At 37.7% G+C, this 23865-nt stretch overlaps 1 protein-coding gene across 2 annotated transcripts in view; it reads right to left on the bottom strand.

Annotated features, from left to right (window-relative positions):
• The window catches only part of TNKS (tankyrase), a 217779-nt gene that overhangs the window by 155849 nt on the left and 38065 nt on the right, over positions 1-23865 (bottom strand). For both annotated transcript variants that reach the window (XM_033176844.1, XM_033176843.1), the window contains exon 3: positions 14549-14644. In XM_033176844.1, the coding sequence (XP_033032735.1) occupies positions 14549-14644 (96 nt within the window). The remainder of the gene's footprint in view (positions 1-14548; positions 14645-23865) is intronic.

The raw sequence follows: 23865 nt of genomic DNA, 5'->3' as shown, positions 1-23865 counted from the left end.
AGAAAGTGGCCAACGGATATGCAAGACGGAGTCTGTTGAAAAATTCAGGGAGAAAAAACAATAACAGCAAAAAGACATTTCAGTACAGTCGTTAGGGATGAAAACAGTACCAGGTGAGTTTAGTTCAGACCAAAAAGTAAGAAAGTAGTGAGGAGCCCTAGGCAGTTCCTTGTGCTCTAAAGGGAAGCAGAAAAACAGGTGACTAAAGAGTGGTGTAAGAATTGACACAAAAGAATGGTTTTTGATTTTATTGTTGTAAAAGATGTGAGCTACCAGAATTCAATACATATAAGCAGATGGATATAAATCAATAAGCAGAGCACAGCTGCAGGTAACAAATTCCTGAGAAAGTGAGATGGAATGAAGGTGAGCTGGAATGAAGGTGAGCTGGAATGAAGGTGAGCTGGAATGAAGGTGAGCTGGAATGAAGGTGAGCTGGAATGAAGGTGAGCTGGAATGAAGGTGAGCTGGAATGAAGGTGAGCTGGAATGAAGGTGAGCTGGAATGAAGGTGAGCTGGAATGAAGGTGAGCTGGAATGAAGGTGAGCTGGAATGAAGGTGAGCTGGAATGAAGGTGAGCTGGAATGAAGGTGAGATGGAATGAAGGTGAGATGGAATGAAGGTGAGATGGAATGAAGGTGAGATGGAATGAAGGTGAGATGGAATGAAGGTGAGATGGAATGAAGGTGAGATGGAAGAAGGTGAGATGAATGAGGTGAGCTGGAATGAAGGTGAGCTGGAATGAAGGTGAGCTGGAATGAAGGTGAGCTGGAATGAAGGTGAGCTGGAATGAAGGTGAGCTGGAATGAAGGTGAGCTGGAATGAAGGTGAGCTGGAATGAAGGTGAGCTGGAATGAAGGTGAGCTGGAATGAAGGTGAGCTGGAATGAGGTGAGCTGGAATGAAGGTGAGCTGAATGAAGGTGAGCTGGAATGAAGGTGAGCTGAATGAAGGTGAGATGGAATGAAGGTGAGATGGATGAAGGTGAGAGGAATGAAGGTGAGATGGAATGAAGGTGAGATGGAATGAGGTGAGCTGAATGAAGGTGAGATGGAATGAAGGTGAGATGAATGAAGGTGAGCTGGAAGAAGGTGAGATGGAATGAAGGTGAGATGGAATGAAGGTAGATGGAATGAAGTGAGCTGAATGAAGGTGAGATGAATGAAGGTGAGATGGAATGAAGGAGATGGAATGAAGGTGAGATGGAATGAAGGTGAGATGGATGAAGGTGAGATGGAATGAAGGTGAGATGGAATGAAGGTGAGATGGAATGAAGGGAGATGGAATGAAGGTGAATGGAATGAAGGTGAGCGGAATGAAGGTGAGCTGGAATGAAGGTGAGCTGGAATGAGGTGAGATGAATGAAGGTGATATGGAATGAAGTGAGCTGGAATGAAGTGAGATGGAATGAAGGTGAGATGGAATGAAGGTGAGATGGAATGAAGGTGAGCTGGAATGAGGTGAGATGGAATGAAGTGAGATGGAATGAAGGTGAGATGGAATGAAGGTGAGATGGAATGAAGGTGAGATGGAAGGTGAGATGAATGAAGGTGAGATGGAATGAAGGTGAGATGGAATGAGGTGAATGGAATGAAGGTGAGATGGATGAAGGTGAGATGGAATGAAGTGAGATGGAATGAAGGTGAGATGGAATGAAGGTGAGATGGAATGAAGGTGAGATGGAATGAAGGTGAGATGGAATGAAATCCAGAGCAAAAAGCAGATGAGAGGTGGAAGAAGCAGGATGTTTCTCCATTGAAGAAAGAAGGAAAGCAGCGCACATAAGTGCAGCTGCAGCTAAGTTGGTGGAATTGGTGATAGCAATAAGTTCTTGTTTGATGGCATCTATTTTTTCAATAAAATATGAAAAAAGTAATAAGCTGAGAGGAAGAAATTGAAGGAGTGCTAAAAATTTGTAAAAAGAAATGGCTGAGGCAAGGATAAAAACCCACTTGAGATTTATGGTTATGATTATAACGTGAAATCTGACAATTACACATGTATTTTTCTTTTTTCAGCTACATTCATTTCTTGATTATGGCAACAGAATAGGCCAAACAGTGAGTGAAAAAACACAAACAGTTTTTCCTCTGCTCTGGCACCACCACAAACAACACACAAAGATTTCTGTGACTGAATGTGTGAGGAGTTTTCCCCAAACACCAAGCAAGCAAGAAATTTTACCACAGGCACCAGCAGGATGGCCTCCAAATCAGTTCTGACACTACCTGGAGACAGCACTAGATCCCGCAAGCTGAGGACTCAGTCCCACAAAGACTACCCGCCGTTTCTGATGCCAATGACACATCCCAAGTTGCTTTACCTGTGCTTCTGACTGACCAGCTATAAACTGGGGTTCCCATGACCTCCTCTTTGGGTTTAATTTATTTGCTAGAGTGGCTCACAGAACTCAGAAAAACACTTACTTACATTTACTGGTTTATTATAAAGCATGTATAAAGAATACGGATAAAGAGATGCATATGGCAAGGCTTGGGAAGGGGGAAAGGAGCTTCCATGCCATCCCCAGAGTGCCGGCTGCCAGGAACCTCCACATGTGCAGCTCTCTGGAAGCTCTCCAAACCCTGTGAGTCTTCCTGGAGGCTTCATTACATAGGCACAACTGATTAAACTACTGGCCATTGGTGATCAACTTAACCTTCAGCCTCTCTCCCTTCCCCAGTGGTTGTGCTGAAAGTCCAATCCTCTAATTATGCTCTGTCTATCCAATGACCAGCCGCCATCCGGAAGCTATGTAGAGACTGCCAGGCATCAGTAAACTCATTAGCATACAAAAAGACATGGCTCTGAAGATTCTAAATATTTTTAGGAATTGTATACCAGGAAACTGGTTGAAGACCAAACACACATTTTATAGTATAGCCATTGGGATTAATAAATACTATAGTACTCTCAAGCAAGTACACTCACAGGAGAGGCAGCAATAATTAAAAACTCCCTAATGGGTGTCAAAAGTGACCAGAAAGGGAACCTAGACTTCTACCCACAACTGACTGTAAGGTAGCAGTGTCCTTCCCCAGCCCCCACAATTCTCCTGCCAGAGTGCATCAAATTAAGCCAGCTAAAACAAGTTTGCAAGTTTGCGTAAGATCCAGGGTCTTACAGAATAATATTCAACATGCTCAGGTTTCAACAGAAAATCACTTGTCATACAAAGAACTATGAAAATCTCAAACTGAATAAAAAAGACAACCAATAGATACTGCATTAGTTTCCTATTACTACTGCAATAAATTATCATAAACTTAGTAGCTTAAAACAACACACATTTATTATCTTACAGTTCTAGAGGTGAGGAATTTGTCACAAATCTCACAGGGCCTAAGTATACCAACTAGGCCATCTAACTAGACTCAACTAATATGCCATCTAAATGGAACTCAGTTCACACATAATGATATTGGCAGGTTGAAAGTAAAATAATCAAAAAATCTGTGTCACACAAATCTCAATTTTAAAAAGGCAGGAGTGGCTATGTTAACATCATATAAAGTGGAATTTACAGCAAAGAAAATTATGAAAGTTTTTATAAAATGAAGAAAGGGTCAGTCACATAACAATCCTAAATGTGTATGCGCCAAACAACAAAGCTACAAAACATACGAAACAAAAACTGATAGAAATTAAAGGAGAAATAATTACATCTACAATTATAGTTAGAAACTTCACTACTCAACAACTGATAGAACCACCAGACAGAAAATCAGCAAGGATATAGAACTCAATGATACCATCAACCAACAGAATCTATTAATAACAGGCATTTATAGAACACTCCATCCAAAAACGTCAGAAAATACATTCTCTTCACATACCCATAGAACATTTACAAAAATAGTCCATGTCCAGAGCCATGAACTTTGTCCTACCTTTGTCCAAATAAAGATTTAAAAATAAAAAAAAAATTGCAATCACAATGGAATCAAACTAGAAAGTAACATCAGAAAGGTAGCAGAAAAATCTCCAAACAGAATCTAAACAACCATACTCTTAAATAAATAGTCTGTGGGTTAAAGAGGAAATCTCAAGAGAAATTTAAAAACATAAAAAATTTAGCTGAATGAACATGAAAATGGAACAAATCAAAATGTGTGAATCACAGCAAAAGCAGTACTTAGAAGAAATTTATAACATTAAATACACACATTAGGAAAAAGGGGGGAAAAAGTCAATTTTCTAAGCTCCTATCTCAAAAACCCAAAAAAAAAGAGCAAAATGAGCCTAAAATAAGCAGGAAAAAAGGAAATAATAAAAAACAAAAATCAACAATATTGAAAACAGAGAAAGAATGTTAAAAAAACAATGAAACAAAGAATTGGTTATTTGAAAATATCAATAAAATTGACAAAGAAAAGGAAAAAACACAAGCTACCAATATCAGGAATGAAACAGGGGATTTCACTACAGACCCTGCAGGCACCAAACATCTGATAAAAAGAAAGTAAAAACAACTCTATGCACAAATTTGACAACTTAGATGAAACTGAACAATTCCTTGAAAGACATAAATAACTAAGACTCACACAAGAAGAAATAACCCAATTAGTTTTAGACCTATTTAAAATTGAATCAAATAATAATAATAATAAAATTATTAGGCCCAAATGGTTTCACTAGTGAATTCTACCAAACATTTAAGGTGAAATACAGTTGGCCCTATGTATCTGTGGGTTCTGCATTTATGGATTCAACCAACTACAGATTAAAAAAATAATAAAAATACAAATAAAAAATATAGTATAACAAAACTTATATAGCACTGACTTTGTATTAGTTATTATAACTAATCTAAAGATGATTTAAAGTATATGGGAGGATGTGCCTCCATAGGTTATACTATGTAACTTTTTTTTTTTTCTTTTTTTTTTTGAGACGGAGTCTCGCTCTGTCGCCCAGGCTGGAGTGCAGTGGCCGGATCTCCACTCACTGCAAGCTCCGCCTCCCAGGTTCACGCCATTCACCTGCCTCAGCCTCCCGAGTTGCTGGGACTACAGGCGCCCGCCACCTCGCCCGGCTAGTTTTTATTTTTTAGTAGAGACGGGGTTTCACCGTGTTAGCCAGGATGGTCTCGATCTCCTGACCTCGTGATCTGCCCGTCTCGGCCTCCCGAAGTGCTGGGATTACAGGCTTGAGCCACCGCGCCCGGCCACTATGTAACTTTTTATAAGGGATTTGAACATCTGCATCTTCAGCGGGTCCTGGAACCAGTACCCCTGAGGACACCTAGGGCCGAATGTATTACTAACATATTACAGTCTCTTCCAGAAAATAAAAGGGGAAAACTAACTTATTCTATAAGGCCAAGTTTACCCTAATAAAAAAACTAGATAAAGATATTATAAGTAAAGTACAGAACAGTATCCACGTATTTCTATGACAGAAATGTCCCCTAGACTGCATCAATGTCAATATCCTCGCTGTGATGTTATATTACAGTTCTGCAAGGTGTTACCACTAGATGAAACTAGGGAAAGGGTACAAGGGACTTCTTTTTATTATTTCTTACAACTGCATGGGGACTTAAAATTATGTCAAAATAAAAGTTTAATAAAAATCTTAAAGAATAGAGCTGGTAACCATTACAATAGCAAAGCATTAATGAATTCTAACGTCACACGTGCTACTTTAAGAAAGCAAATATTAACAGTAATGTATTATATTTTAAAGAACCATTTAAAATACCAATTTGGTTGTAGTTGAAGTTCTAATCCAAATTGCAATACAAATGCTACAGAGTTGCTATAATTTACTAAGGAAAATGACAGCTGCTCTCCATATACACTAACAAGTTATCATGCTTCTCAAATATGTCACTTTTGATGAGTTAAAAGATCATGCTGGTTTTAATGATGTAAGTGTGGTGGCTTTAATTACACAAAAAGATTCACTGGAAGGACTTGAAGTACTACAGTGCTGAGATGATCTAAACAGAAAGTTAGTTGTTGTTTTTTTTTTTTTTCCTTTTTTCTTGAGACAATGTCTCTTGCTCTGTCGCCCAGACTGGAGTGCAGTGGCACCATCTCGGTTCACTGTAACTTCTGCCTCCCGGGTTCAAGCAATTCTCCAGCCTCAACTTCCTGAGTAGCTGGGATTACAGGCGCCTGCCACCACGCCCAGCTAAATTTTGTATTTTTAGTAGAGACGGGGTTTCACCATATTGGCCAGGCTGGTCTTGAACTCCTGGCCTCAAGTGATCTGCCTGCCTTGGCCTCCCAAAGTGCTGGGATTACAGGCATGAGTCACAGCACCCAGCCCAGAAAGTTAATTTCTATTCCCTCCCACTCTATAAACAACATACCTCATTTTATTGCACTTTGCAGATACACATTTTTTACAAATTGAAGGTTTGTGGCAACCTTGCATCCAGCAAGTCTATTGGCACCATTTTTCCAACAGCATGTGCTCACTTCGTTAGCATTTTTTCGCAATAAAGTATTTATAATTAAGGTAGAACTTTTTTTAGACATAATGCTATTGCACACTATACAGTATGAACACAACTTTCAAATGCACTAGGAAACCAAAAAAAAAAAAAAAAAAGTGTTTCACTTTATGGCAATATTTGCTTCTTTATAGTGGTCTGAAACAAAATCTGCACTATCTCTGAGGTATGCCTGTACACAGGTTACTGTCTATAACTAACTGAAGGTCTATTTACATTATTTGATCTGCCTCTTACCTATGAATAGCTCAAACATTTTAAATACTACATCTTTCCTTACAGAGTCTAGTTGTTTTAAGTTTCAAATGAATGTTCATCAACCCTAGTGACTAGAGAGCAAAGACTGAAGAAGATCATTTATGACATTCCCCATTATCTGCAGTTTCCCTTTCTGTGGTTTCAGTTACCCCCAGTCAACCAGTCTGAAAATAGGTGAATACAGTACAATTAGATATTGTGAGACAGAGAGAGACGACATTGACCTATCTCTCATTATAGTTTATCATTATAACTGTTTTATTATTGGTATTGTTGTTAATCTCTTACTGTGCCTAATTTAGGAATTAAACTTTATTAGAGGTATGTACATATAGGAAAAACCATGGTCTGTATAGGGTTCAGTACTATCTGTGGTTTCAGGTATCCACTGGGGTCTGAGAACGTATCCCCACAGATAAGGGAAGGTTACTATGCAAAGTTCAAAAGATCAATTTATTACCAAATTAATCCATTTTATTATAATAATATGATGATAAATCTTACTGGCAATATTAGGTAACTTTTTGTCTTTCAAAAGGAGGAATCTTTAATCTAAAAAAGAGGAACATTATATTAACAGACTAGATTTAAGCCCTGTAGTTTATATTTATGGGCCATTCTAATTTTATTTTTGTTTTGGGCCATACCATGTCCTTCCAAATGAACAAATAGGTAAAAAGTCTGATTCTGCACACATAGGAGTACTCATTGATCCTGGAGCCAAACTGCTTGAATTCAAATTCCTATTAATTCCCCTTGATGGTTCTGTGAACTTAGAAGTAACTTAACCTCTCCATCTGTAAAAATGAGTACAATAACAATATCCACCTCATAGCTTCATTGTGAGGATTCAACGCCCTTGAAACAGCACCTGGATCAAAGGAGGATTCAGGAGGTGTCAGCTATTATTATTGTCACTGTATTTTATGTGACGCTAACTTCTTAGAAGAAAGTTTGGCTGCAAGAATCTAAAAATGCAATATGAACTAGGAAACAAATACCTGCTGCTAATAAAAAAAGAAAGAAACTGGCTTAGCTGTTTCTTCACGGTGCAAACACACTTGAAAACTGAAATTAGGCCGGGCGCGGTGGCTCAAGCCTGTAATCCCAGCACTTTGGGAGGCCGAGACGGGCGAATCACGAGGTCAGGAGATCGAGACCATCCTGGCTAACACGGTGAAACCCCGTCTCTACTAAAAAATACAAAAAACTAGCCGGGCGAGGTGGCGGGCGCCTGTAGTCCCAGCAACTCGGGAGGCTGAGGCAGGAGAATGGCGTAAACCCAGGAGGCGGAGCTTGCCGTGAGCTGAGATCTGGCCACTGCACTCCAGCCCGGGCGACGGAGCGAGACTCCGTCTCAAAAAAAAAAAAAAAAAAAAAAAAAGAAAACTGAAATTAATCTCTTATGTCAGGTATAATCTTTTTAAAAAGGTATGAGTTTTATATTCTTCTCCTAAACTGTCTTCATATTTTCAAATGAAGTCTTTCAACCATGTTTAATAGCAAACTTTAAATTTTCCTACTCATGTCCAAAATTATACAAGATTAAACTATTAATAAAAGTTTCTTAGTCAAGAAATTAACATTTTAACATATATTTAAAATGAGTATTCACATTATTTTGTTTCAGCAGTAACACCTTTTAACTTACTTTGCTATAATACTAAAGGCAATGTTTTAAAATCAGAAATTCATCTTAATAATTTCCCCAATAAAATTCACATAGATAAATATACAACTTTTCTTAATAAGGTAAGGTTTATTTCTGCTTATAGTTTATTTTTTAGGATGCAGTCTGTATAATTAGACTTTCTAATACCTGATAAGTAATTCTTTAAGTTCAGATTAACAGCATGAGAAAAGTAATCATATAGTCTGACAGTAAAACGTACTACATATGGTATGCAATATGCCAGGTTATAGTATAGCTAATGTGCAAAACCGCATACTAACACAACAATGGCCAAAAGAAAAAAACAAAAATAAGCCTGTAATCCCAGCACTTAGGGAGACTGGGGGGGGGGGGGGGGGTGGATCACCTGAGGTCAGGAGTTCGAGACCAGCCTGACCAACGTGGTGAAACCTTGTCACTACTAAAAATACAAAATTAGCCGGGCGTGGTGGCGCATGCCTGTAATCCAAGCTACTTGTGAGACTGAGGCAGGAGAATCGCTTGAACCCAGGAGGTGGACGTTGCGGTGAGCCGAGATTGCACCATTGTACTCCAGCCTGGGCCACAAGAGCAAAACTCCATCTCAAAAAAAAAAAAAAAAAAAAAGCAAAAATAAGGCCTCGGTTTGACATCTGGATGTCTGATGTGACAGCTGCAAGCAGCCTCATCTTTCCAGAATTGGAATGTTCTCAATCATAAGAGCCATCTGAGAAATCTGTTGATAAAAACTCAGTAAACCTCATCCATCTTACCAATTAAAACATTTTAAAAATGCACTTACGTTTTAGAAATGTATATAACTATATGCAATTCAAAACTACTTTTAGGAAGCTAAAAATTTATTAAAACTATTGGCATAAAATGTCAAATAAGTAATGGTTAATGAGTATTTATACGACCTGGAAAATATGCTGCCCCCAATGATCAGTCATCGGACCTTAGACATTTATTTCATTGATCATTTTATGTGTTCTTCTAAGTCCTGGGCATAAAGAAGTAAACAAGACAGACAAAAGTCCAAACCCTTGTGATGCTGTCCTTCTACTGGGACAAACACCGCCACCGCGAGGCAATGCCAGATACCAATAACTCCATGAAGGAAACCAAGTAGGCTAACGGCACCAGGGACAAGAAGCCTTCTCTGAGGAGTAGACACGTGAACTAGAGATTTAACTGATGAACTGGGGAAGTGTTCCAGTTTCAGTAAATAGCTTACGTTAGCCCAGACACAGAATAAGGGGTCATCTGTTTGAGGGGCAGCAAGCAACCAGCTGCAGCTGAAGCAGAGACCAAGAGAGAATATAGTAGAAGACAAGATCAGAGAAATGCAAGGCAGGAGCCAAATCCCGACAGGCCACGGTTAAAGAATCTGAATTTTATTCAGAGGCTATGGGAATATACTAACGAATTTTCTGATTATAGAGCTGATTTATGCTTTAGTAAGACCATTCTAGCTGCAGTGAGGAGAAATGAGTGAGGTTTAAGTAGTGGCAGAGAGATCCATTACGAGGTTACCGCTGTCATGAAACAGAGGATGAAGGTGTGGCCCAGGGCTGTGAGGATGGTGAGAAACGGTCAGATTGGGGATTTGAAAGTACGGTAGACCTGAATTACTGATAGGTTGGATACAAAGTGTGAGGCAAAGAAAGGAGTACCGGTCAGGCACGGTGGCTCATACCTGTAATCCCAGCACTTTGGGAGGCCCAGGCGGGTGGATCACAAGGTCAGGAGATCGAGACCATCCTGGCCAATATGGTGACACTCCGTCTCTACTAAAAATACACAACTTAGCTGGGCATGGTGGTGCCTGCCTATAGTCCCAGCTACCTGGGAAGCTTAGGCAGGAGAATCGCTTGAACCCGGGAGGCAGAGGTTGCAGTGAGCCAAGATAGCACCACTGCACTCCAACCTGGCGACAAAGCGAGACCCCATCTCAAAAAAAAAAAAAAAAGGAAGGAGTTCCAAATTTTTGGCAAAATCTAGTAGTCAAAACTAGGTGGTCAGGGCACAGATCACTTAAGTCCTCACTGGTTATGCTAAAGATGTTGGTCTTATCTGAAGGGCAGTAGGAGGCACTCAGTAGAAAAAAAAAAAAAAGCAAAAGATTTCAGACTTTGCTGACTCACTAAGCCAGTCTCAGCAAGAACACACCAGATACCTCAATATTGCCTGGTGGCCTGAGCCACAGCTGATTCCTTGTAGAGAGACTGGAGGCTACGGATCAATCATAGATTTGGATTTCCTCGGAAGTGCAATGAATCCAGGTTAAAGCTAATTTATTCTTGAGACACCTGAATGCAAATATATCCTCCTTCCCATTCCCTTAACCCTAAATATACTAGGAAAATACTAGGATCATCAACTATCTTAGCAACCCTGTGACCATCTAAACTCACTCACTTTACATCCCCATCATCCTTGGTCCTGTCAACGATAAACATTCCTTTGGTCATCTATCCTTTTCCAAACTCTCAGTCTCAATCTGCTCTTACCTCTTTTTTTGATTCAACTTTCCACTGCTCCCTCTATCCTTTCCACTCTGCCCAGAGACTCTCCTTTACATGATTAACAAAGACCCTACTCTCTAGTCCTCTTCAACAGACACTCCCTTTGTCAACCACCTTTAACTTAAATGTGGCTCTTCCATAATACCACATGCAGTGCAGCCTTTTTAAAAAGGAAATCTCTTTATTTTCCAAACCTTCCTTATGTCAAAGTCAAGAACAGCGGTATCTACCATGTTCATGGATGCTAAGACTGAATCTGGTGAAGCACACTTCCAATAGAACTGATTAAATGACTCTAAATTCACAACGAAGAATAAAGACTGAAAACAACCTACCTAAATGTGAAACACTAGGGAATTCACTCAAAAAACTAAAATATACTCATAGAAGGGTACTATGAAGTTGTTATAAACTGAGGTTGTAGAAAAACACTTAATGCCTTTGGGAACATTCATGTAACTAAATTTGAAAAATATATATTATTAAGCAGTTATAACACATTAGGCTGATTTGATTAAAGAGAAATAAGAGTGTGGGATACTCACAGAAGAAAAGATTTTATAAATAAAGTACACCAAAATGTTATCTCTAAGTAGCAAAATTACAAATGATTTTTCTTTTTCATCCTTTTCCTGCTTCTCTCAATTTCCAAATGAATGTATTTCTTTGACAGTCAGAAAAAAAAAGGCCAAACGTATGTTACTTTAAAAAATTTATAATCAAAACACACAAAAACTACTCTTCAATAACATTTACATAGGTTGTTTTTGACTTTTCATACCCTTGTTTAAAACAAAAAATGAACAAACAAAAAACCTAAAATACCTCCAAGTCCTTCAGTTTATTGACCAGAACTTCAGTCATTAGCAGAAAAACAAAAGAAAGCCTTCAAGATTTCTTCTAAGCCTATCATTCACTTACTCAGTAATTCAGCAAACAGGATGATGAGACTCTCTGAGTAAGTCTTCTCATTTAAATACCCAGGTGTACTATCCAAAACCAATGGCTACGTGCTAGGGTCCCTTAATTGCAAAATGAAGGGTACACTGTTGCTTTGTATAGCTTTATTTAAAAAAACATGCATTCTTATGTATAAGAGGGTATTAGTCATATATTTTTAAATGTTCTATAAAAAGAGACTGTCAGACAGACGGATCACCTGAGGTCAGGAGTTCGAGACCAGCCTGGCCAACATGGTGAAACCCCATCTCTACTAAAAATACAAAAATTAGCCAGGCATGGTGGCTAATGGTGGCACATGCCTGTAATCCCAGCTACTTGGGAGGTTGATGCAGAAGAATTGCTTGAACCCAGGAGGCGGAGGTTGCAGTGAGGTGAGATCATGCCACTGAACTCCAGCCTGGGCGACAGAGCAAAACTCCATCTCAAAAAAAAAAAAAAAAAAAAGAGAGAGAGAGAGATTGTCACTTTGTTAATTGCCTTTAAGGAAAACACATAAATACTTATACACAGTTTAGGCTAATGCACAAAAGTAGTAACATAAAAAGATGAGATACTGGAAAGAGATTTTCAGCAAGTAAATTCCTAAAGAAAAAATTTTTAAGAATGAAAATTTCACTCTCAAGGTAAGTAAGGATACTACAATTACATCTGGCATAAAAATAAAGAATGACATGTTACTCAGAATGATCTCTAATAACTCTAAGGCATTCCTTTCAAAAGATATCCTTTAAAAAAATTAATGTTTAACCTTAAATTTAGCTTTGGAAATAATTCTTTCACCATAATTCCACTGCAATTTCAATTGCTTATTAGAGAACCTGTATGGTATGAAAAACATTGTGGGATACATTTCACCTAAGTGTTATTTCACTGCATTATATAACATGAAGGTAGAAATAGAACTGGTTTATAGTTCAACAAAATTAACCATATTACTAGACTTTTCCTTTTAAATCACATCTGAAAAGCTGTATATCATTTCCAAAAAAGTAGATATTCTTGAAACGAATAATTAACAAAATCAGTATTATGACCAAGACTTTCATATCTTCCTATCTAAGCAAAGTACAGTGTTAGATGGCTTTCAAATCAATTTTAGTAGATGTGATATCTGTCCTCCAGGAATCTTGTGTCTCCATGAGTGATTGTCCCAAAGCGCTTTCCCAAACTAACAACATGCAATACAGTTTCCCCTGAAATTCATTACAAATTAGAGAGAGTTTCTTGTTAATAAGTTATATTAAAAGTTGCCTTTTAAAAAAGTGAAAGTAGATCTAAAAGCATTGTCATATTAAATGTATCTAACAAATGGACAAAGCAGGTGTTGAGAGTTGGAGAGAAGGAAAGATCAGAGGGAGGACATTTAGATAGAGAGAGAGTCTTGCTCAGCATTTATAATCTCCCCCTGTTTCTATGCACTATATTTCTCCTTTGGTCAGAGACCACTCTAAAGCTGTCATTGTTGCCCAGGGCTTTGTTAAGAGACTGAAAGGCTGTAGAATCTGAGGCTATGTATTTTAATTTCATTACTTAAAATTGTATATTTATACTCAAATTTCTTATCTACACTAATTTAAGTAGGTTTATTATTCTAGTGTATGTTACTGTTATTCAGCAAATACACTAATCTTTAATTGAGAAAAATCATATTACTCTGAGCAATAATTATATTAATTTTAGCACAGTGCAAAGTTGTTTTTCTATGCAGAGTAATTAAGCAAAATTCCATAGATTTTCAAAGCTTTCTGTACATAAATATTTTCCCTTCACCTCAGTATTTTTGCTAAATTTTCACACCATGAACTCTAAACTTAAACAAGAACAAAAGACGTATTTTCTTCAACCATGGGCAAATTTAAAAGGTAGTTAAAAGTCATTTACTTTCACATAGCCTAAAACAATGCTGTTAGCACTGCAGTGACAGAGGCTCATGACAAAGGTCAGTTAAGTAAAAGAGGGCAAAGGCAGCAGGACTCAGATGCTAAGAATAAAAACAAAAATAGATCCAATGCAGCATTTTGAGAATGAAGATCAATGAAAACACTTAGAGCACTATTTTCTATATTGTTATGAGAGATCTTTTCCATTCTAGCATTTCCTCTTTGCTGGTTCTTGGCATTTGCTTTAATAAAACTAATACTTAAGCCACAAATTTGCATTATCTGAAGCAAAAAGATAATAAATGCCTCAGTTAAAAACAACTTAGCTCTCATGGTGAAAGTGAAGACATATGATTAAAGTAGAAATGGGGTGGCAAGGGAGGCGCAGCGGCATATTTTATTTAACTATCGATCCAAGAAATACGGCAGCAGGTTGTCTTTCCAATCAAAACGCCTTTTATAGTAATATAAATGCCCTTGCTTGCTCAACAGTAAAGCTCTTACACAACTGAGAGGATAAGGTACAGAAAAATTATGATATAAACCATAAAAATGACTAAAATATGAGTAAAAGATGTTATGATTTAATGCTATCATTCTAAATAGACCAACAATCTTACTGCTTATGCTATGACAGCATACCAATTAATCAGACAGATATCAAATCAATAATAAAGTAGTAGATAATGGCAGATATATTTGCTTAGTTTCATCAGTGAAAAGAAAAATTGAGCATAACAAGATTTTATAAAATCAAGTAAGGAGTTACACAGATATACTCATTCGGTAGCTCTCTGTGTTCTTACCTGTAAGGACAGCTTTGGCTGAAGGATCTGCCAGGTCCAGGGCTGATTTCCCATCAGTGTTCCGAATGTTTGGATCAGCTCCGTGCTGCAGCAGCACTGTGCAGGGAAAGCAGAAACAATATCTTACCTCAGGGATACAGAGATTATTTACTGGTAAGTGTCGTCTCGGCATGGTGTAGGCATAAACATACATTGCACAATTTTTTTCTCTTTCAAGAAAAAAAAAAAAGAAAAAAAGCACTGCAGCAAAAGAGCCTCTCCAGAGTAAAATGAAGTTGGCAACTTATGGTACAGTATTATCACATGACTTAACATCAGAAACATGAAACTAGAAAAATCTTGCAATGTAGAGTTTTGGTTTGCCTCCTTCAAGCAGCAGTATAGGAAGCTATGTGCTCGCTGGCTCACACTGTGAAATATGCTAACTGTGAACCTGCCCTCTCTTTACTACCACTGTGGCTGCTTGTTGCTGCCGCTGCTTTACTGCTGAATTTCCAAACACTTCCTCTCCTCAGAATAGTTATAATACTGTGCAAGCCTTTCAGTGGCTCACCACTTGCACATGAAACTCACCATAACACACTGGCTTGCTTCCAAGAAGTTTAACAGACATAGTAATGCGTGTAACCCTGGTCCCCTGGAGTGGAACTGCAAAAAGGAACTGCCTCCTATACTCATTCTTTCCATCAAAAATGTTTAGAAACAGAAACTCAGTCACTATAATATATCCTAAGGCATGAATGTAATGCCTGCCATATTGGGTAAAAAGTAGCTACTGGGAATTGTTAAATATGGAGGTTCCTACAAAAGAGAAAATCACCGTTTAAGTAAAATCCAGATATATTAATCCAAAACATTTATCAGCCACATCTGGTATGTGGTGTGTATACTATGGAGGGTGGAGAGGGCATGAGAGGAGGAGACTGTTGCTGTAATACTACCCAAACAATGATTAAATAAATGAATGTATTAAGAAGTTGTTCCAGTAAGTAAAATTCAATTGTAAGTTATGAGCCACCACTGTTGATGAGTCCCAAATTTTCATTCATTCATGACAGTTCCATGCTAAAGCACACACATTCTTTAGCAATCTTTGGAAGGTAATACTCATACATTACCAAGCAGTAAGTCCTTCTGTTTACAAAGCTCTTCCTTTTCCTTTAAGGCATTAGCCATAAAATCAATGGCTTTGTTATAATGGACAAACAGCCTTATCCAGAACGAGGACACAACTGCTAGGAAGGTGAGCCTGTGCATCTCACACATTACATCTTGGGGAGTTTCAGACTTGGGACAATAAAAACCAGCTATGGCTTGAGAAGATGCAGTGAGATCTTACAAAGACTTTCTGTATTATTTCCTATGCGAATGCAAACAATGAATATAATTGTTTTCAGATGTTTATAAACTGATTCAAGAGTCAGTAGAATAAAACAGCGAGTGCCACAATATCAAAGTGTACTCTTTCATCATAATGGGTACAGCTATTCTAACAACATTTTTTTTTAATTCCAGGAAGAAATTCTAATGTGAAGATTTGGCTTATAAAGGGTTTTATAATAAAGTAGACTCAAGTATCAAATGCAAGCTGATAACTATATCTTTAGTTGCTGAGTGATCACATGCAAAAGGGAAGAAAACAGAATAATAGCTACCATGAAAAGCAGAGTTTAACTGCATACTTCAGGAACTTCAGAACCTGCTTTAAACAAGAAGTAAAGGAATATTTTTATCTGAGTTTGACAATTGTATGATGGGAGCTTTCATTTTACAGTTTTATTGAGTGCTAGAAGTAAAATAGTGAAAGTCTGTTTCTCCAAAGTCTCCTAAAACCTCAATCCTTCTTTTTTAAACCAGTATTTTAACTATCATATCTTGCCTATTTTGCAATAGAAATCTGTCATTACAGTTTAGTTGTAGTTTTGTTGTACTTTAGGTGACATTAAAAGAAGTAAACATTTACTTGAAATAGATGTTTTCTAAATATGTTTGAGTCATGCCTATCTCTTTAATTAGACCTGAACACAGACACATCTACAGCGAAGTAATGCAGCAACAGGAAAGAAGCAGCTGAATTTTCTAAACCAGATGCTGATAATAAAATTCACATCAGAAAATATTTAACCGGCCGGGTGCGGTGGCTCAAGCCTGTAATCCCAGCACTTTGGGAGGCCGAGATGGGCGGATCACGAGGTCAGGAGATCGAGACCATCCTGGCTAACACGGTGAAACCTCGTCTCTACTAAAAATGCAAAAAACTGGCCGGGCGAGGTGGCGGGCGCCTGTAGTCCCAGCTACTCCGGAGGCTGAGGCAGGAGAATGGCATAAACCCGGGAGGCGGAGCTTGCAGTGAGCTGAGATCCGGCCACTGCACCCCAGCCCGGGAGACAGAGCAAGACTCCGTCTCAAAAAAAAAAAAAAAAAAAAAAAAAGAAAAGAAAATATTTAACCATATTTAATTCATCACATATGAATTAAAAATTAAAAACTCAGTAAAGTTAAGACTTTTAGGATAAGTAAGGTATCTGACCCCTCATTAGATCAGCAGGGGTCTAAACTTATCCAACTTTCATAAGAGGTTACAAAATTGCCAAGAGGACTGAATTAGAACATAAAGTGGTATGCAAAGGTGCTGGGCAGGGAGTTTGACAATCCCCATCAGCTCACCATAATATTTAAAGCACATTTTAAAATGTGTACTCTTAACTCTACCAGTGACAACTAATTCCATGCTTTGCTCTAGGGCAGGGGTCAGCTAACTTTTTCTGTAATAGGCCTGATAGTAAATATTTTAGTCTTTATGGACTATTTGGTCTCTGTCTCAACTATAGCTGACCCTGAATAATACAAGTTTGAACTGCATGAGTCCACATATATGCAGACTTTTTTCAGTAAAAGTTACACTGAGTGTACCTGTCTCTGCCACCCCTGAGATAGCAAGAACCACCACTCCTCATCCTCCTTCTCAGCCCACTCAATGTGAAGATGATGAGGATGAAGATCTTTATGGAGATCCACTTCCACTTAATGAATAGCAAACACATTTTCTCTTCCTTGTGATTTTCTTAAAAATGCTTTCTTTTCTCTAGCTTGCTTTACTGTAAGAATACAATATATAATACATATAACATAGAAAATATGTGTTAATTGTTTATGTTGTCAACAAGGCTTCTGGTCAATAGTAGGCTATTAGTTTTGTGGGAGAAAGTTACATTCGAATTTTAAACTGCATGTTGTTCAACACTCCTAATAACTCCTGCATTGTTCAAGGGTCCTCATCCCTCCCTCAACTTTACCATTATAGCGTGAAAGCAGCCACAGATAATATTTAAATGAATAAGCATGGCTGCATTCCAATAAAATTTAAATGAATAAGCATGGCTGCATTCCAATAAAATCTTACTTAAGGACTTTGAAACTTAAATCTTATATAATTTACAAAATATTCTTCTTCTTTTGATTAAAAAAATTAAAAAACATATAAACAATTCTTAGCTTGCAAGCCATATAAAAACAAGAGAGAGGCTGGGTTTGGCCTATGGACCACATTTGCTGAACCCTGACCTTGGGCAGCACTATAAATGTGGTCAATGCGATACAAAGCATATTATACAAAGTTCCATTCCCAGGTCTATGCTATACAAAGCATATTCTACAAAATTCCATTCCCAGAACTGTTTATAATCCATCTACAATGAGGTAAGAACAGAAACTGAAGGTATTTGGAACTATGTTGTTGTTTCAAAATTACCTTCTCCAGTACTTCTTTTTATTTATATTTTACAAAATTATTGGTCTGTCATGCATTGGGGAAAAAAGAAAACCCCTCTACCACAGACAATTTGAGAAGCACTGAGCCAGGGCACACAAGAAATTCTGTGGGCCTCAGTTCTCACGACTTTTAAAATAAAGGGGCTAAACTTGATCAGGTGATCTCTACATATTTGAGGAGCAGTGTCAAATCTCTGATAATGCTTTTAAAGTTATAGCCAAAGACTTGAAGCATTAAGATCTAAAATCTTCAAAAAATCAAAATAAAAAAAGAGCTGCTTCAAATAGAATCTCTTATTCTCTCATCCTCTGAATCAAAATGGAAAAAATAATAATAGAAAGGTTTTCATTTATCTTAACTCTTTAAAAAGAACAAACAAAACTAACAGTTGAGACTAGCAGCACTGAAAGTTGTCAGATACATTCTTAAATGTCCCAAACTATACTATTCCCCAAGCAATTTCTCAAATAGAATTTCATTCTAAAGTGCCTTCAAATCTGATCCTTCACACTGTTCGCTATGGGGATTTGTGTGGGCTATTTCCTAATACCAGAAGAATGGCACATCCATGAGGCAAAGGTACAACAGCTTTCAAGAATGCCACACTGTACTCAAAGTGGTGGCATCTAAGACTCAATTCTGGATGCTGCAAAACTTGTTTTCAACACTCTGAGCCATCAAAGAGAATAAAAAAATGTGATCATTAACACAAAACAAAATTAGAAATTCATCTTGTAAAATCAGTATGCATTGATAGCACACTAATATAAAACAGATTTTTCTTAAAAAGTAGCACATTACTTGATGATATAGTGTCATATTATTTTTTAAAAGTAGCACAAATACCTGAAGCAAAGTTCCCAAAATACACCAACAATGTACAAAGTAAGGTTTGAAAGAAAAAGAAGGAAACTAAAATCTGAGTCACATTCAGTACATAAATTCAAGGGTGCTATGGCCATTCACAAAGCCCCTGTGCTATCTTTAACCACTGGGACATTATCAAACCTCAAATTCCACAGTAGGTGGTTTCTAATTGTTTTACAAATGCTTATCAGCTCTATTTATCTCCTTTTCGAGGTAAGAGGGGTGGAGAAAATGTAGCAGCTGGCATAGCAAGACAGTTAAAACTAAGGTAGGGTCACAAAATTCAAACACCATTTTCAAATGAGCTATGGCAAGAAGGACACACGATTTTCCCATTTCTGGTACCGGCATTTAGCCACGGGGAGCCAAATTCAGCATGGATTATTTTAGCTATGTTGTTTAATTTCATCCTTTAAAACTATTAAAGTTAAGCATTTGCATAATTTTAATTATTGTAAATAAAAACAAAATATTTCTACATTCATACAAAGACTCATTCTGTTAAATTCCTAGAAAATCATAAAGTGCTATTACAATAAATTGTGTTTAACTGCAGGCATTATTAACTGATTTTAAAAGACAGAAGACATAGAGACAATGTGAATTTTCCAAGCTAAAAATGTAGCAAGCTTTTTAGAGCAAATTATCAAAAGATGTTTTACTAAGTTTTTACTTTAAAATTATCAGCATCTAACTCTTTAAGAGTACACAGATATACATTTATTAAATTGAGTTTCAAAAACAGAATTACAAAAAGGACCAAGTTCCTTGAATTTTTTTAAGCAAAGAAAATTTTTAATTTTATAGAAAAATATCAAAGGACTAAATTTTAACTATAGTACAGTCTTCAATGTATAAGACTCTTTACCAATACACATGAGCTTTAAGAGGTAAACTATTTTTATAAACTGAAATATATGATAGATCCTTGTGTTTATGCACATTCAATTTCTTCTACACAAACATGTATATTAAAATGGTATATTATATGACATAAGATATGCCATTATATTATACAGTATACATATCATATATAGTATGCTACAGCATATATTATACAGTAATAATACAGTATATATTTATACATTATAGATTTTTTGAAAACTTTTATCTTTTCATCCAAAATACACGTTACTTATAGCATAAAAGTAGTCAAGCTAATGTATTTTATTTTTCAAACTATCTGAAGTTGATTTACCACTAACGGTAAATATGAAAACTCAGGGCCGGGCGCGGTGGCTCAAGCCTGTAATCCCAGCACTTTGGGAGGCCGAGGTGGGCGGATCACAAGGTCAGGAGATCCAGACCATCCTGGTTAACACGGTGAAACCCCATCTCTACTAAAAACACAAAAAATTAGCCGGGCGTGGTGGCGGGCGCCTGTAGTCCCAGCTACTTGGGAGGCTGAGGCAGGAGAATGGCGTGACCCCAGGAGGTGGAGCCTGTAGTGAGCTGAGATTGCGCCACTGCATGCCAGCCTGGGCGACAGAGCGAGACTCTGTTTCAAGAAAAAAAAAAAAGGAAAAAAAAAAAAGAAAACTAAGTAACCAGTGCTATCCTATATAGAATGGCTCACTGAATTTAAATTAGAATTTAAATGGCACAATTTTCTGTTTCCAGTACTGGCAGAGTAGCTTATTTAAATCATCCCTTAGGCTGTAAACAATGAACAGAACTAGATTTGAAACAAAATCAAAAACACAACTTCTAAAATCATCTGTGAGCTAACAAGACAGCGCAACAATTAGCAGCTGAAAGCTGAAGAGCAAAGGAAATCCAGAGGGTAAACATGTATGGAAGCTGTCATCGTTCTGAAGGCAATTATTGATCAAGAAAAATAAAATATGTCATTTCAATGTCTCATGGAATAAGGGGAAGAGCAATAAAAGCCCAGAGACCCCCCCAAAAGTAAGGACTATAACGAGACTGTTCCCCACGAAACAAGGGTGATACCTCAGGATGAGGACAAAGTGGATGTGAACTGGTCCTAGTACAGAATTATAGCTCTGGTTGGAAACTTTGTGTGCCTAGGATAGCTCAAGCCTTGAATTTGATTTAAGGTGGTCCCAGATCGGCAGTAACTCCTATAAATAAATAGTTGGTAAAATGTCCAGTGTAGAGCCAAGATAATGAGGCATATAAATAACCTAAAATGCAAAAGCTACAACTAGCAAAAATAGACAACTCAAGAACAGACCCATAAAAACTTCAGATATCAGAGGTACAAGACACGTGCTACAAAAAGAACCATGCTGATTGTGTTTACCAAAAGACAAGCGGAAAGATCGGAAAAAGACGAAACTATAAAAAATAATAAGGCAAATTTATAAAAGAATTAAACAGAACTTTTAGAAATAAAAATACAACAATAAAAATTTTAAATGAAACTTTAGTTTCCAGCCATAATGGAATAACTGGTATCAGACTAGCTTTCCCTGTCTGATATAAACATTATGAAACTGGACAAAATAGATGAAGTAAGTAACTGCAGGCAGTAGCCAGCTGCAGCTGTAAACTGTGATCCCCGAAAGAAGAGAAACTCACAAGGTGGGTACCATAATCACCCAACTCTCTGTCTAAAACAATTTGCCAACCACATAAACACAACAGGAGTCAAAGCAGAACATGGTGGTTACACTGAACTGAGAAGACAGAAATCCAAACTCAGGGCAGAAGAATTGGCTGGAATCTATAGGACGGGAAACTAGAGAAGAGGGATCTGTGCAGATAGCAGGCCTCAGATGTCTGTGAAGGAGTCCCCAGGGATCACATGGCTGGGCTGGGCTGTACCTGTGCAGGACAAAACCCCTGAGGCTTATCTGGCAATAGCTGCTAAGGACTGAGAGCACAACAGAGTGAGTAGAGGTCGCAAGGTGCTAGAGAAAGAGCAGTGCTGAAAGAAATTGGAATTCTGGCCTTGAGAAAGTAAAGAGAACCTAAAACCACCTTGTTAACACACCTGGAGCACCTTAGCACCAGTGTTAGTTATGAATAAGCACCATGGCCTAGAACAGAGAGCAGAGGGTCTACAAAGTCAAAACTATTTTTATAATAACATTGAGATATTATTCTCTCATTTCATTATATTAACATTTGCACTGATGGTACAAAAGCAACAGACGGTAACACAAGCTGAGCATGGTGGCTCATGCCTATAGTTCTAGCACTTTGGGAGGCTGAGGTGGAAGAATTGCTTGAGCCTAGGAGTTTAAGAGCAGCCTGGGCAACATAGGGAGACCTGGTCTTTTCAAAAAGTAAACAAACGAGCCTGGCATGGTGGCACGCACCTGTGGCTCCAGCTCTTTGTGGGGCTGGAGTGAGAGGATGGTTTGAGCCTCAGGAGTTGAAGGCTACAGTGAGCCATGATCACACCACTGCATTCCAACTTGGATGACAATGTGAAACCCTGTCTTACAAAACTAAAATAACACAAATCAAGGCAGTGTCATCAACATCTATTAGTGATTATTACATTCTTCACTATAAAACATATATGCACTAAAAAAAGGAGAGTTCCACATTAGAATGCCCCTGACAAAGCACTAAAAGTACTATATTTTCTTAAATATTGATCATTAGATTTTTTAAAAATATCCTCTGTGAAGAATTAGAAAGTACATATAAAGGGCTCCCAAATTCATAGACTTTTTCTGGTGATGTGGATATAAAATAACAAATGTAATTATTTTATATAGTATAATACAGCATGTTAACAAGTTAAGCCTCACTTAGGAAATGACTGTTTTTGATACGACAAATGGAAATCATTACAAAATCATACGTAGGTACATAGGCAAAGATGCTTTCCATGTATAAGACAACCAATGGATTGTGATGTTACAGAGTGCAAAAGGTTATCTGACAAGGTTTCAGATTCCACGTTGCAGCTAGCCACTAAGAAACTACCATTTGTCCAGTTTGAATGTGGAATCAAAGAAGAATACCCACAATTATTGGAAAGGTTATTGATATACTCTTCCCTTTTCTAACTATAAATGTAGATCTTCTTCAGATATTTCAACCCCAAAAAGCCTATCAGAAAAAACTGCACACACAAGCAGATAGGAGAATCCTGCTATCTTCAATTAAATCAAATATTAACAACATTTGCATAAATGTAAAATGATTCCACTCTTGGGACCTATTTTTTGTTTTGGAAAACAATTTTTCAAAAAATGTTATTCATGCTAACACGCAGTAAGTTTGTTATTTGCTAAATGAAAAAATTTTTTAAACTTGTTTTAGTATCTAATACAATATGCATGACCCACATACAAGCTCTGTGGAATGCTCAATAATTTTTAAGAATGCAAAAAAAGAATAAACATTTGACAACCCGTGCCCTAGAATAAGCCCTAGTCTAGACGCATAATACTTTTTTTTTTTTGAGACGGAGTCTCGCTCTGCCTCCCAGGCTGGAGTGCAGTGGCTGGATCTCAGCTCACTGCAAGCTCCGCCTCCCGGGTTCCCGCCATTCTCCTGCCTCAGCCTCCCGAGTAGCTGGGACTACAGGCGCCGCCACCTCGCCCGGCTCGTTTTTTTTTTTTTGTATTTTTTAGTAGAGACGGGGTTTCACCGTGTTAGCCAGGATGGTCTCAGATCTCCTGACCTCGTGATCCGCCCGTCTCGGCCTCCCAAAGTGCTGGGATTACAGGCTTGAGCCACCGCGCCCGGCCGC

Source organism: Trachypithecus francoisi, unplaced genomic scaffold (assembly GCF_009764315.1).
Source record: "Trachypithecus francoisi isolate TF-2019V2 unplaced genomic scaffold, Tfra_2.0 Contig01554, whole genome shotgun sequence".
Taxonomy (NCBI): domain Eukaryota; kingdom Metazoa; phylum Chordata; class Mammalia; order Primates; family Cercopithecidae; genus Trachypithecus; species Trachypithecus francoisi.
Note: the sequence above shows the minus strand (reverse complement) of the source record. Positions and strands in the feature narration are given on the sequence as shown.